Source organism: Erigeron canadensis, chromosome 3 (genome assembly GCF_010389155.1).
Source record: "Erigeron canadensis isolate Cc75 chromosome 3, C_canadensis_v1, whole genome shotgun sequence".
Classification (NCBI taxonomy): Eukaryota; Viridiplantae; Streptophyta; class Magnoliopsida; order Asterales; family Asteraceae; genus Erigeron; species Erigeron canadensis.
Window position 1 is genome coordinate 31,443,503 of NC_057763.1, and position 15,930 is coordinate 31,459,432.

The 15,930-nt window shown below is 34.2% G+C and overlaps 2 protein-coding genes across 3 annotated transcripts; one reads left to right on the plus strand and one right to left on the minus strand.

Moving 5' to 3' along the window:
- Window positions 1-2,719: 2,719 nt before the first annotated feature.
- Window positions 2,720-10,364, plus strand: LOC122590568 (histidine kinase 2-like). 2 transcript variants are annotated; one of them, XR_006322536.1, is made up of 13 exons: window positions 2,720-3,199; window positions 4,511-5,092; window positions 5,459-5,734; window positions 6,117-6,286; window positions 6,376-6,588; window positions 6,956-7,142; window positions 7,224-7,275; window positions 7,357-7,586; window positions 7,702-7,800; window positions 8,174-8,805; window positions 8,895-9,359; window positions 9,436-9,871; window positions 9,951-10,364. XR_006322536.1 is itself a non-coding variant. In XM_043762763.1 (12 exons), exons 1-12 carry the CDS (start codon window positions 2,876-2,878, stop codon window positions 9,683-9,685), a joined length of 3,480 nt encoding a protein of 1,159 aa, XP_043618698.1. In that variant the 5' UTR covers window positions 2,720-2,875; the 3' UTR covers window positions 9,686-10,364. The 2 variants fall into 2 exon arrangements, 1 of the variants encoding a protein (XP_043618698.1); XM_043762763.1 differs by having other exon boundaries at window positions 9,436-10,364.
- Window positions 10,314-11,672, minus strand: LOC122590569 (F-box protein At3g07870-like). The gene has a single exon (XM_043762764.1). The coding sequence runs from the start codon at window positions 11,623-11,625 to the stop codon at window positions 10,354-10,356; it is 1,272 nt and encodes a 423-aa protein (XP_043618699.1). The 5' UTR covers window positions 11,626-11,672; the 3' UTR covers window positions 10,314-10,353.
- Window positions 11,673-15,930: the final 4,258 nt, after the last annotated feature.

Consider the following 15,930-nt stretch of genomic DNA (forward strand, 5'->3'; position numbering starts at 1 on the left):
ATAGATGTTGGGAAAAATAATACTCCGTAGTAATTAAAATTAAAAAATTCGCACTCGTTTGACCCACATTACTGAAATGACCCGCTTGAATCCGCACTTATTTTGACTCGTTACCCAAACCCGTCCAACCCGTCCATTTTGCCAGGCCTAGTTGAGGCGTTGGCTTTTTGAAGAAAGACGAAGGTTTGTGACAATGATGTATTATAAAGTAGCTTAAAAATTAATTTAAATGTAAGATTTGTTGTTAGAAAAAACCAAATAAATAAATAAGCTTTGTATCTTTGTTCAATATTTAATCAAAAGAAAGAATAAATACCCACCTCCGTCTTTCTTCTACGCTCCATCTTTTCTTTTACCTGATAACACACTATCTCAACACTTGTTCATTTCTCATCCATGCCACTTTTCTTCTTTTATTTTCCACTGTTTTGTTTATTCCCACTTACTCCCATCACTGTTTTTGGCGGTAATATTGATAGTAGATTGTTAGATTAGATGTGAATTTAATATCTACAATAATTACTTTAAGGGTTGTCTAATATGCTGTTAACAGTAAATGGTTATCTGCTGTTTCACCTTACATTTAGGGAGGGGGCTAAGTTTTTATTTTATCACCTGGGAAAATTAATGTGAGGGTAGGGGGCTGATGTTTGCAGTATATAATATTTTCCCTTACTGGGGTTGTCTAATACGCTGTTAACAACAAATGGTTATCTGCTGTTTCACCTCACATTCAGGGAGGGGGCTAAGCTTTTATTTCATCACCTGGGAAAATTAATAGGGCAGGGGGCTAAGTTTTTATTTCATCACCTCACATTAAAGATATATTTGAGTCAGTTGCATATTTATCTACCATCTTTATTTTTAAAAAACTTGATTCTTTTCTAAAAAACTTTATTAGTTTCATGATTCTTATTATTTTCATTTTGATATGCTTCAACGTATACTAACACGACATTCACGCAATATGATTGTGATTGTGACAGCGACAATATGGTGGTGGGGACGACTGTTGGTGGTAGAGATAGTGCGAGTAGTGTAAATAATTGATGTAAAAGATTAATTGATGTAAATGGTTAAACGAGATTTTTTAAAAGATAATGAATCGATGGTGTAGTTTAATAATTAACTTAAGGAGTTGTGTAGATGAATATACTAAAGAGTGCTAAATGAAAATATTACAATGTTTAACATTTCTAAAAATAAAAGGTTTTTTTCTTTATAATTTATACTAGCCTTGTACCCTCGCGATGCATCGGGGTATTGGAAAAAAACGCTGGTTAAGTAGCGGTACCATGTTATTACCTGAATGTATGATTCAACTCAAGTGTTTCTTAGTCCGGCTGAAAGTGCAAACCGCCGTTGTTGTTTTAGAGCGAACGTTTTTTTATGTTGATTGATTATTAAATTCAGTAACACATGTGTGTTATTTTGGTATATTATGTGAGCAACTTCAGGGAAGGGAAGGGAAGAGATTTTTTTTAAGGGTAGTTTTGGAATTTCAGGGATGAAGTGTTTGATGGTAGTATAAATTAAAAGGGTAAATTAGAGATTTTAAAGATAGAATGTTAAATTTTTAAAGGATAGTTTGTTTATATAGATAGTATAGTATAAAAGTATAAAAATATAGATATAGATATAGATACCGATATTTTATTTCATCTAAAAATTATCAACTTTATCATAAACTTGTTTTTTCACTATTTTTAATTAGATATTTCATTTTAAAACAAAAAATCTACACTATAATATTTGTTTATTTTAAATTAAATTCAAATAAATGTTAAGTTCTAAAACTAACAATTTAATTTGACTTTCTCATTCTTTAATGGTTTTTCACATGACAAAATTTTCATCCGATGGTTATGCATAAATCAGAAAACTAAATATATCTTCTTCCATGATGAAATAAACAGAAGAAACTTAACCTTTCATGCTTAATTTATTTTTATTGAAAATCTATAAATAAACAACAAACATATACAAAACAACAAACATATACAAATTTTGAATGATGGGTCCATGAGTCTTTTTCACCCCTCACTAAAACCAAAAACATTAAGATGAGATAAAGTATATATCAGTATATCACCAATATTAAAAAGAATATTATCAAGATAGTGAAAATTAACTTAAAGTAACAATTATTATAATGTACAGTAGCTATTTTAAATTTCTATTCATTTTGTTTTGTTGTTCTTGTTTGCTTTCATCCACAAGATGATGAGATAATCATGTTCCCAGCCCAAACAACAACATATGTTCTAACTCTTTAAATACACACCATTTTCTAGAGAGAGAAAGCAATTGGTTAGAAAAGCAAAGTTTGCATCTTTTTCTCACACATCACACATTTTGTCATTGATTCCACTTGGGTTTGCTTCTATAGTTAGAACCCAACTGGCTTTTTCTGTTTGTGATGATGGGCTTTTATCTATATGTAAAAAAGGTGTGTTCTTGACGTTTCTTTTGTTTTTTCAGAGATATATACAGACCTTGATATATGTATAAGATATACTCGTATATGTATAATTACATAACTATATATATTCTTCTTTCTTCATCTCATTTTTTTTTTGTCATTTTGTAATGATTTGTATTAGTCTTAAGTTTGTTACGGAGTATTTGCCAAAAATTTACTTCTGGAATTCACTCAGTGACTTGTGATCTGGGCTGACATCTTTTTCTTCTTTTTTTATTTATTAACTTAGATTTTTTTAATAAATGGAATATGAATTTTTGATTGGTTTCCAGTTTTAATAGTTTTAACAGTTTTGGATGCTTCTAAGCATTTAAAAGTTTCAAGCTTTTTATAAAATTTTGACCTGGGTTTGGTGCACAATATACTTGCAACTCATAAAGTTTGTGCTTTTTCATGAGTTTATTTGTTGTTCCACTTGAATTCTCAAGGCCTTTTATCAAGATATGCAAGTGTATTTTTTTTATAATGTCATTAAATTGCAAGTTATCTAAGATAAATGGTAGTAGATTTTTGACCAATTCCAAGATGAAAAAGGCTAATAAGGAGCCTTCAAGAAGATGTAATAATAAGAGTGGTTGGAAATGGAAAAAGCTGCTGCTTTTTTTGTGGGCTTTTCTTGTTGCAATTGGGTTTGTTTGGTTCTTGAAAAATGATGTTTCAAACCAAAAGTTGGACCATCTTCATCAGCTAGCTGCTTCTTTCTTTGAGTCAAATCAGGTATCCATTTTTGTTGCTTTTACTGTTTGATTTATTTACTCAAGTTATATATTGTCAAAAAGCATGATTCTTGTTCTAGGTTTAGTTACTTTACTTTACTGTGATAATGTGATAGTTAATCATTAGTCTCTTGCTTTACAAATAAATAAATTAATCCCTAACTAGTCTCTTCCCACTTGATTAGGATGACAGCCTCAATAGCATAGAATTTTTTTGGTGCTTTGTGAACTGTAAAGCATCCATAGTACATGATAATTTGTGAACTAGTTAGCATTCTGGGTACATGAGAACAGGGCCGATACCTTCAGGGCGTGCAAATTGTGTAACCTTACATGGTCTCTAAATATTTAAGGCGGCCAAGTTCAGCAATAATGGTCTATTATGAGTATGTCTAAAGGAAAATTTTCGTAATTTTTCTGTCATGGTGAGAACTTAAAGATATATGCATAATCTAGGGGCAAAAATAACGTTTAACTTATGCCATGGGTAATGTTACTGTTTTTTCTGTTCTCTTTTTAATTTTATTTTCTATTTTCTATCCTATCCATTGACCATCAAAATGCACATGAAATGTTTTGGTTTCTTTACAATTGGTCAATTATTTGATGCAAATTTAGCTTTGCTTCAGTCAATGCTGTAGTGTGTTTGCCTTATTGCAAAATAGTTATGTTTATTACGAGTAGCTAATAAGCCATTTGAGTGCCTTAATATTGACTTCTCAAACACAGCTAAAAAAGTGTTTATTACTTTTGGGATAGACATTAGCTAAAAAGCCATTTCAAAATTTGAACAAGCTCACTCAATGGGTCAATTTAGGTAATGTTTCATCTCTAACAGGGTTAATGGTTAAATCTATCTATTCAACTAATAAAGAAAAATGTCAAATAGGTTAAGCTATTAGATTGAACTAAAATGGAAACAGGGAAAACGGGTTGAAAGTCCCCCGGAATGTCATGGTGCATTCAAATGCATAGAACCCCCTAAATCACTCTACCAAAAATACTAAGTTACCTTTGTAACTATAAAATAACTGTAGTCATATTTACCACATTAGTTATTTATAAAGCAAAGAAGATAAGGTTAAAACTTAAAAGGGTTGGCACTACCCGACCTGACCCTATTGTCTTGCACTATAAAAGTAACTGTAGTGACCCAAACCACTTTTGACCCGTCAACTAACCGTCCTCCTTGCCCATCATTCCACCTCTAGTCAGACTATCACACACGGATCCTTAAAATGGTTATTTTAGCTAATATGTGATTTCAAGATTTTTGATAAGTAATGCGAAGATTATTGCTGTTGACTTTCAGATAACTTCCTTGAAACCTACCAAACAATCAGAACCTGGAGCATCTGCAAAGAATGTAATTACTTGTGCTCGTGAAGTGCCATATTGGAAAAATAATGAGCTTGAAGAGCAACATTCATGCACTGTACAATACGTAGAATCAAAGGTTGAAACCCATATTAGTGAGAATATTTCTACATTAGGCGACTCACCTATCTCTTCCTTTGTGAAGGCATGCATTTGGGTTATTCTTTTAACTGTGTTGACCTACCAGATTCCTGGTTTATATAAAATGTTACTGAAGAATTTCATCCGAAAAGATCAAAAGAAAGATAAAGTACAAGGTTCTTCAAGGGGGGCAGGAAAGTGGATGAAGAAGCTATTGATTCTTTTTGTGATAGCCGGGGTGGCTATATCAATTTGGCTATATTGGTACTTAAATGCAGGAATTAGCCTCAGAAGGAAAGAAATGTTGGCAAACATGTGTGATGAACGGGCTCGGATGTTGCAGGATCAGTTCAATGTGAGCATGAACCATGTTCATGCATTGTCCATACTTGTTTCCACTTTTTACCATGGAAAAGAACCTCCGGCTATCGATCAAGTAATCTTTCTACAATTCCTAATTATTATCGTATCATACCATTAATCTACCTATGGTAAATTGAAACAAACTTTGGTCCGATTTATGTTTTGGGTATTGTTTAAAAATAAGATGACCAACTTCCAAAAGATGTACTCATTTCAAAAAGCTCTTTTATTTGGGTTGGTAAGTTTGACAATGCTGACATCTTTTTTGTTTTTTAATATGTGATGCTGACGTGGTACCGAATACCGATTAATTTAGAGGTTACCCTAAATGAAAGCTTCTGAAAATTCCGTGCCTTTCTATAAATGTCAACATAAATCACATAATTGCAGGTTACTTGTTTAGTATTCCACCATAACAAAGTTCTCTTCTATTTGGCAGAAAACTTTTGGCGAATATACTGAGAGAACATCCTTTGAGCGGCCACTCACAAGTGGTGTGGCATATGCTTTGAGAGTGCGTCATTCTGAGCGGGAGAATTTTGAGAAAAAATATGGATGGACAATAAAGAAGATGGAAACTGAAGATCAGACATTGGCACAAGATTGTGACCCTGAAAAGCTGGATCCTTCACCTATTCGTGACGAATATGCTCCCGTTATCCTATCTCAAGAAACTGTAGCGCATATTGTTTCAATTGACATGATGTCTGGAAAGGTATTATCATAAAAATCTTGTAAAAAATTACTTAAATACTTCACAACTGTTCTTTTGGTCTTGCATAAACACAGTAACCAACTTTGATCTGATTTCTGTTTCGAGTGATCGACTCGTGACGCCAGAATAATAGTCATGACAATCTATAGTTACTGACACGTTAGCTGTCACATTGTCATTTAGACAGATTAAAGGATCATATTTTCCTGTGGGAAATATGATAAAAGTTGGGTAAATAGATTTTGGTGAACCTTTAAGGTTTTCAGGCCTAAAAACTTGGTTATCTAGGATAGAAATCTGGTCACAGTTCGTTACTTTTTCATGCAAATAGCCCTTTTATATTATACTACCGTCTAATTTTTCTCCCTGTTTATCGTTTTAGGAAGATCGTGAAAATATATTGCGAGCAAGGGCATCAGGAAAGGGGGTGTTGACATCTCCTTTTAAGCTATTAAAATCAAATCATTTGGGTGTTGTACTTACCTTTGCTGTCTATAATGTTCACATTTCTCAAGATGCTACACCCGAGCAACGAATTAATGCGACTGTGGGGTAGGTTTAATAACTAACCAACTTCCATCGTACTAACAATGAGTCGAGGTCATCAAACCAGTTCTTAACGGATCATTTTGTGGAAACAGATATCTTGGTGCATCATATGATGTCCCTTCACTAGTTGAGAAGCTTCTACACCAACTAGCTAGCAAGCAGACCATTGTTGTGAACGTTTATGACACCACAAACTTCTCTGCAGCTATTAATATGTACGGTCCTAACGAGACTGACACGGGTTTGCTGCATGTTAGTAGCCTTGACTTTGGTGATCCTGCTCGTAAGCATGAAATGCGTTGCAGGTAATTTCTGATTATTAAGAGTTTACAGATAAGAGACCATAATGTACATTTTTAATGAAGTATTCAATTGTAAAACTTGACAACTTTTTTTTTTTTTTTTTTTATCTTTAAATCGATAACGAATTTTAAACTTTTAGTATAAAGTTCTAAATCACATAATGTTTTGTAGGATTATTAAGAATGACAATTTGGATAGAAGGGGGGGGGGGGGGGGGTAAAATAAGTAATTGTAGTATTTTGGCATAATCTAGTTACCATTCAAAGCTAATTTAGTTGATCCCTGGATATCCGGATACTCTTAATAAAGATGGTCAGTTTTACAAGCCAATTATAAACACCTTCAAGATTTTTTTGTAACACCTTGCAGGTTCAAGAATAGGCCTTCTCCTCCGTGGACAGCCATATTCGCATCAGCTGGAATGCTTACTATTGTTGTGTTGCTAGGTGTTATATTTTATGAAGCTATAAATCGAATTGATACCGTTGAGCGTGATTATGAAAAAATGATGCTGCTTAAACATTGTGCTGAAGCTGCAGATATTGCAAAATCTCAGGTGTGTGTATATAATATATATTGCTATAGCTTTCAGATTGTGTTTTATTTTGGCTCAGTTATATAACGTTATCTCTTTTAGTTTCTTGCAACGGTTTCACATGAAATCAGGACTCCAATGAATGGCGTTTTAGGTATTTGACTAATCTGTTCTTTACTTTACAACACTGATATTCCGTCTGGATGTGTGTACATAATATAATTTTTCATAATAGGCATGCTGCTGATGCTGATGGACACAAACCTTAATGCAAAGCAACTGGACTTTGCACAGACCGCTCATGCTAGTGGAAAAGATTTAATTAAGTTGATCAACGAGGTTTTAGATCAGGCTAAAATTGAATCTGGAAGGCTCGAGCTTGAGGCTGTCCCATTTGATCTACGCGCCACTCTTGATAATGTCTTATCATTATTTTCAAACAAATCTCAAGAAAAAGGCATTGAGGTAAAACGCTAAAGCACTAATTTTCTCATCTTTCTTGTTTCTTAATAATCAGAGTATTTGTTGATGCTATATATCCATTCTAATGAAATGAAATTTTATTCTTGTGGGTGAGAAGTTGGCAGTTTATGTTTCTCATCAGCTTCCTGAAGTAGTTGTTGGAGACCCTGGACGATTCAGGCAGATAATTACAAATCTTGTTGCAAACTCACTTAAAGTTAGTTCTCTCACTTTCCCATGATTAATCCACTCACAAGTGGCAATTCCGATTTTATTTCATTGCAACCGGGTCAATGTGAGTTGTGTTTGCAGTTGGATGTGTGAGCAGGTTGAAAGACCCACCCATGTATATTTTTTTAATGCATACAATCGCAAAACTCGTATATAAGGAAATTACATCAATATTGAAACCATATAGTTTTATTAAAATCTTATCCAATGCACTAACTATTCTAAAAAATGTTTACTGGCCAACCCAACCTATACTAAAGAATTACTTTTTTATGACCTTTTACCTTGCTTACACATGATGCCACTCTAACGCTACTTCATGCATTCGTTTGTCTCACTTATGCCTTGTTTGGTTGCAGTTCACACATGACAGGGGACACATATTTGTATCTGTACACTTAGCAGATGAAGTTACACGTCCACTCGATATGAAAGATGAAATACTTATAAAAAGCTGGGGAAATTTTGAGAACACTTTGAGTGGACTTCCCGTTGTTGACAGGAGAAGCAGCTGGGCAAATTTTGTGAATTTAAGTGACAAAGATGTGACTAACAGTTCTGAAAAGATAAAGATTTTAGTAACTGTGGAAGATACGGGTGTAGGGATTCCAAAAGATGCACAAAGCCGTATATTTATGCCGTTCATGCAGGCTGACAGTTCGACGTCACGGACATATGGTGGCACCGGGATTGGATTAAGTATTAGTGAACGACTGGTAGATCTTATGAATGGTGAGATTGGCTTTGTCAGCGAACCAGGCATCGGAAGTGCATTTTCATTCACAGCTGTTTTCATGAAAAAAGAAACAAGTTCTGTTGATACTGTAGTCCAACAGTTATATCCATCTGTATCAGAATTTCAGAAACTAAAAGCATTAGTGATCGATCATAAATGTGTAAGAGCTGAAGTTACAAAATACCATCTCCAAAGAATGGGAATATATGTGGAGATTGCATCTAATTTGGATTCGGCACAATCTCACATATCAAGGTACCAATCAACTTTACTCTTATTTCTGTTTTGGGCAACCAACTTATTCTAGGCCAGCTTATTGACAATTTCTGGTGCTTATTCTGCAGTGATTCAGCTCGTCTTGACATGATCCTCGTAGACGAAGAAGTTTGTGATGAAAAAACTAGTTTTTCTTTTTTTCGTAGCCTTAAAAAGCTCAAAGTGAAAGTATTTCTTTTGGCCAAATCTGTAATTAGACACAATGAACTTAAATCAGCTAATATGGTGTGTGACGTTCTGGTGAAGCCTCTTAGATTTAGTGTCTTAATTTCATGCTTCCAAGAAACTTTTGTTACTGAAGATGAGACACAAGCAACAAGAAAACCACCCACTCTAGGGACTCTCCTTCTAAACAAGAAAATCTTGGTGGTTGATGATAATGTTGTAAACAGACGAGTAGCGGAAGGTGCTTTAAAGAAATATGGAGCTGTTGTCACATGTGTGGATAGCGGAAGGGCTGCATTAAATAAGCTTAGACCGCCTCATTGCTTTGATGCTTGTTTCATGGATCTCCAAATGCCAGAAATGGACGGGTAAGTTTCTAATATCTTTACATTGCTGTTTAAATAAGCTCAGTTTTATTCTTAATTTGTTATTTCAATTTTCTAGGTTTGAAGCTACAAGACAGATCCGTGTTCTTGAGAATAAGGTTAATGAAATGATCCAGTCGGGTGAAGTAGGTGTCGAGGTGTTTGGAAATGTGGGTCATTGGCATGTGCCCATTTTAGCCATGACGGCTGATGTCATTCAAGCAACGGATGAAGAATGCATGAAGTGTGGGATGGATGGCTATGTCTCAAAACCGTTTGAGGAGGAACAGCTGTATTCAGCTGCAGCTTGCTTCTTTGAGTCTGGTTAAGAAGTTGAAGCGGTTAAGAAGGTGAACCACTAGCTAACCTGTGGTTAAGGTCTCACTCGTCTGGTTGAGTGGTTAAAAAGGTGCACCACTATCTAACCTGTGGTTAGGGCAGTCTGGTGGTTTATGATGGCTGGCAGTTTCTCACTATTAACAGCATCATTATACACGCTATTGTTCCTTGCTGTGGTAACTTTTTACCTTGTATGGTACTCCAATTGAATCATGATCTTTTTACCGGAATCTTGATGATTTGTCGAATCTACAGGAATCTGAGTTCAATCAGTTGATGAAAGATCGGCAGAAAAAATGAATTCCCATTTGGCAGCAGTATAATGTATGAGAGAATGACTGGGTTGAAGTCATGATCTCCTCATACCACAACCCTCAAGTCGTTTTGAAGGTCACATGTACATGTTTCTAGATTGATTGTACAAAGAAACAACATAGATCAGATTGTTTCAAGAGGGTCCTTGCAGGTGTTGTACAAGTTTTCAGATCATAATTATGTAAATTGTGAATTAGTTTGTTGTAACAAGTACATTCTAGTATGACATTCACATTATGAATAGTTGACGGTTTCGTATTCAAGAAACTAGTCTCTAGGTTGAAACATATGTAAAAGAACTTGTAAACATAAATAGATTGTGTGGTTATTATGACCTCTAAATTTAATTATGTACCCAATTTAGTGTACCAACATGAACAATTGTTTGACACAATTTGGGCATTTTAGGGAACACAACATTTTTAAACTCTTTCCATTTAGGATCATACTTGACCAACCTCCCTCCTCTATACTCTAACAAGATTTCTCCATTCTTCAAGACACAAAGAACCCGAACCATCCTCTTGCTTAATGCTTGCCTCCATATCCCGTGTTGGTACTCATGGTTTGGCGCTTTCACATGGTACGCTCCATGAATCACAAACTCCTTCATCCAAGATTCCTTGATGCCGTATTGCTTCATAACCCAAATCTCCAACTTCCCATATCCACAGGGAGCAACAACTGCTAAACACCCTTGAACCGTGGCCAAATGATGGTTGCTGTTGATTACTACCATATTACTAGCCTTCTTCACCACTTCAAACTTCTCGCTTTTTAAGTCAAATGAGATGATTTCTCGGTCTAAAACCCCAGAAACCCGACTAAGTCTACTCAACCAATGAAGTCTCCCATTTACCAATGCAACTCCTTTCAATTGTCTATCAATCTGATAAGGCATTTTCCCAATGCATCTCCATGAACTCTTATTCATTTGTTTGGAGATAGTGAGTACTTGAACTTCAGATTTCGGGTAATTCCTAATGTTTCTAATGACCCTTTTCCGCCCATGTGAGTTTCTATAATAAACAATCTTAACAACCTTGTATTCCTTTGTAACTGGATGAAACCCGAACCCAAATATCACCTCTTGTTCATCAAACTGCTTAGATTTCGGTAACTCAAGATAGTCCCTTGAAAACGGGTTAAACACGTAAACAGGTTCCCTATATAGCGAATCCGACATACATAACAAACCATTACATGATCCCACAACATTAAACTCTGGCATGGAGTTACAAAAAGGAATAGATATCTTTCTTACAATATTTTCATCATGATCATTTGATGACAATTCAACAAAGGAGAGTTGGTTTCGAATTGGGTAATCACAATGGAACATTAACATGGGGTCGTTTTTCGCCATCGCGACATGGTGAACCCGGGCTAGTTCAGGGTCCATAGACAATGAGTTCCATGAGTGACATACCAACTTGAACTGAATCAAGCATGATATTGGCAGCCTAATGAGTATGTCCAAAAGCACATCTCTAGGTAAATTTTGTAACACAAAATTGTCACCATGAATTGCATAATCTTGATCGTTATGATCATCAAGATCATGGAATAGCTTTAGTTTTTTGTTTGTGGGCTCAATTTGGAAAGATGAATCCATGGGATTTCAAGGAGAAAAAAGAATGTAAAATATGATGGTGTATAAGTAAGAACGATATTGTTATTTATTACATAATATGTAGTTGAAATGTTTGTATATATGCAATGAATTTGGTGGGTTCCACAACTTTGAATAATAATTTGGGAGCATATATAGGTCATAAAAGTCTCTCTTTTTCCCCTTGAAAAAGGAGGTTGGAAAACAGATATGAATACAACATTTGCAATAAATCAAAGCTAAAAATAAACCTTTTCAAAATATGTTATAAAAACAAATTAGTACCATAGTCATTTCTAATAATGATATTCATCACATTTTAAGGAATTTGAAATCAACCTTGCGTGAAAAGTTATTTTGAACAAATTATGTCACATTGTTCGGTGAAAATGCGCAATAAAAACCAATCATTTATTCTTCTTGATGCTATTATTTTCTATTTTGTTTATAGATAAAATGGGTGGAGCCTCTGATCCCATATATCGGTGAAAATGTGTAATAGAAACCAATCGTTTCTTCTTCTTGATATTATTATTTTCTATTTTGTTTATAGATAAAATGGGTGGAACCCTCTGATCTCATATATCGTTTTGGTACAAAAAAACATAATGTATTAAAATCGTATCCGATAAGTTACCATCATCATATATGGATTACAAAATATAATTTATCCACTTGTGTTTGACAAGTTTTAAACCTCTAACCCAAATACCAAATAACATCAAATATATATGTACTAACCAAAGAACCAAACTTTTTCTAAGCTTTCATAAAATATCAATTACATAGCAAACAATGGCTTGCATTTTTACAAAATCGCAAATCATGGTTTGTGATTTGCAAAATTATGAATCATGGCTAGCGAATCGCAAGTTACAAAAATTTACCAAAGTATGATTTTTTTTATTTATTTTTTTTTTACAAATGAATTTTACCTCAGACGCGTATGATGTGTGTTGATCGCACAAGGAAAGTGTCCCGCAATAAGCGGATCTTAAATAGCCGATCTCACCATACCACCTCTTTTATTAGAAAATACCGTCGAGGAGAACTTACCAAGGCTCGAACTCGAGACCTTGGAGTAAACTCCTCCGGAGCCCCGCATAGCAGGTTTAGTGAAACACCCCTGACCACTTGACCAAAGTATGATATTAATAATATAAATTTTTGTCCTTTTAGTTTTTATTATTGTTTTTTATATCTCGTGCTACAACAACAAAGTGGAAAATAGATTATGAGTGAAATAATGATAAACATAATAACAATTCATGATAATTAGGTAACGGGGAGTGTGGCTTCTCAAGGAAGCCTCAAACTAATGGAGACTTTAAATAAAGAGACCCATTAAGAAAGAAAAAGTAGCTATTGGGGAAGAAAAAGTAACGGTTGAAGGCTTTGGGTCATACGATGATTGGGTGTGCCAAATCCGATAGGGATCGATGACTGTTTTCTGAACGGGAACTCCCTAGGGCGATATAGGGGGCATGGAGTAGACAAAATGGGGGCGTTCTGGTTGCTTTTTGGACATGGCAAAAAGTGAGCACGTCTCACTCCGTATGGGCCAACGAAATAACTAAAAAATCATTAATGTACCCTCATGATGCGTGTGGAGGACTTATCGGGGCTCATGGCCTATCTACAACAAATAAATAGAAAAACAATAATCACGTAAAAATGTAAAATAAGGTTTATGGTTGTAGATAAAACTAAAATATAACTAACCACGTGGGTGATTTGTTACGTTTTTACTTTTTACTCTACAATATATATGATCAAAACATTTAAATTACAATTTTCTTTTATTGCATGAAATCATTAGCTTTTTAGGAGCAATGGTGTAGTCGGCAAAAAGTATCGGCTAGTATTGGTTCATTGGCAATCCTATACCACATTCATTGGCTAGTTTTGGCAAATTTAATCGCAAGTTTTGGCAAGTTACATCGGTTAGTTTTGGCCGATGCTAGTGAACGTTGGGAGCATCTTTGGTGACCTTTTTTTTTTGTTTTCTAGTGAAATTGAATGTTTTTGCCAACAAATTGGCATATTGGCAAAAAAAAACTCAATTATACCATACAATTTGGCTAGTTTTTGGCAAGATTTGACAAGTTTTTGGCATATACACGTCTTTCTCTTATTGGCTAGAATTTAACCAAAACTTACCAATTTGCTACAAACTTGGCACTACACTATTGCCCGTTATAGTTTGAGTTTGACTTGATAGATGTATTCTTCAATGTTATGATACCGTGACACAAAACACAAATTTTTTGTCACCTTCAAAAAAATTTCTATTACGGATTCATGATACATTCCACAAAGATTTTATATATTTATTTACACTTTTAGAATTTCATTATTTCAAAATGCGTGATTTACTAACATAACACTTTACACCTTAAATATGACCAATAATTATATAAATATATATACTAGGTTTGTTTCCCGCACATTGCGCGATTGTTAAAAAATCATTTAATAAAATTCGATACAAACATTTTTTAATTACAAAATTTTTAATTACTATTATATATATATTTTTTTAACATGGAAACAAATAAAACAAAGATAACATATCAAATGCATTGAGCAATCTAATAACATTCATATGATTGGAGAAAAAAATAGCACTTCAATAAAGGGAGAAGCAACAACGTTGTTGAAAAAAAAGTCGGATTTTTGTTATGTATGATTGATAAGACAAACTTGCTAGTAAAACAAAATATTTTTCAGACTAATTAGTGAACATTATAAGTTTTAAAGTGTTGGCTTAAAGTTCTCAACGTAGATTAACATTAAAAAACATGTAAACGCACATACACATGGATAATTATATAAATCAACAAATTGTATGATATTGAATACATGTTAAATATGTCAAATGAATATGTTCTACTACGAAAAGTCGAAAACTTATAGTTTTTGAAACAATCTTTATGTTTAAAATGTATTTCAATTTTCATATTAGATTTTGAAACAATCTTTATGTTTAAAAAAGTTACATACAGATATATCTAACTTGATAAATAAAGAATAAATATTGTGAAAAACATATGAAGATGACACATAGCCTAAATCCTACGTGACAATGTTTAAGGACAACTTTAGGTTGAGGTGGATTGAGGTGGATAACTTTAAAATGTCAGGATTCTTATTGTTTTATTATGTATATGTATATGTATGTATATAGATATAGATATAAATATAGATAGATAGATATAGATATAGATTGAGATATATATATATATATATATATATATAGAGAGAGAGAGAGAGAGAGAGGAGGGGTTATTTAAGAACTCCTAAAAAAAAACCCAAGAACTCATCTACACCCTTGGATCAAAGAAAATAGATGGACAAGATTAAAAATAAAAAACCCCTCTCAACACTAGGGGGTATTTTCGTCAGCTCCTTTTTTTTTCTCTCTTACTTACCCCTAATACATCCCGCTCTAGGGTTTAGGGTTTGAAGGTCGAGGGTTAGCCGGCTAACCCTCGGGCTTTAAACCCTAAACGCTGTAGTGGGAACCCTCATCCTTTTTAGGTTTTTAGGTCTTAGCATTTAGGGTTTAGATTTTCCAGGGTTTTTAGAATGTAGCTTCCCCCTCATATTAGCAATTAAGCTTTAGGGTTTAGGGTTTGAAGTTGTAAGGTTAGCCTGCTAACCCTACAACTTCAAACCCTAAACCCTAAAGCGTACCGTGTACCCGCTCTAGGGTTTAGGGTTTGAAGGTCGAGGGTTAGCCGATAGGCTAACACTCGGGCTTCAAACCCTAAACCCTAGAGTGGGAACCCTCATCCGTTTTAGGTTTTTAGGGTTTAGATTTTCCTGGATTTTTAGAAAGTAGCCTCCCCCTCGGATTAGAAATTAAGCTTTAGGGTTTAGTATTTAGGGTTTTACAATGCGTCCTCATCATTTTTGAACTTTATAAGTAACTTACCCATGTGTAGGTTGTACTTACCCATGGACAGGTTATACAACTCACCAGTTCCAGGTCTTTCCTACACATGTGTAGGTTGTACTTACACATGTGTAGGATGAACGTGATGGGAAAAAAAAACAAATTTAAAAAGTCGTTAAAAGTATATCGAATCGCATCTCTAATGAAAGAGGATGAAACCCTACAACTTCAAACCCTAAACCCTAGAGTGGGAACCCTCATCCGTTTTAGGTTTTTAGGGTTTAGATTTTCCTGGATTTTTAGAAAGTAGCATCCCACTCGGATTAGAAATTAAGCTTTAGGGTTTAGTATTTAGGGTTTTACAATGCGTCTTCATCATTTTTGAACTTTATAAGTAACTTACCCGTATG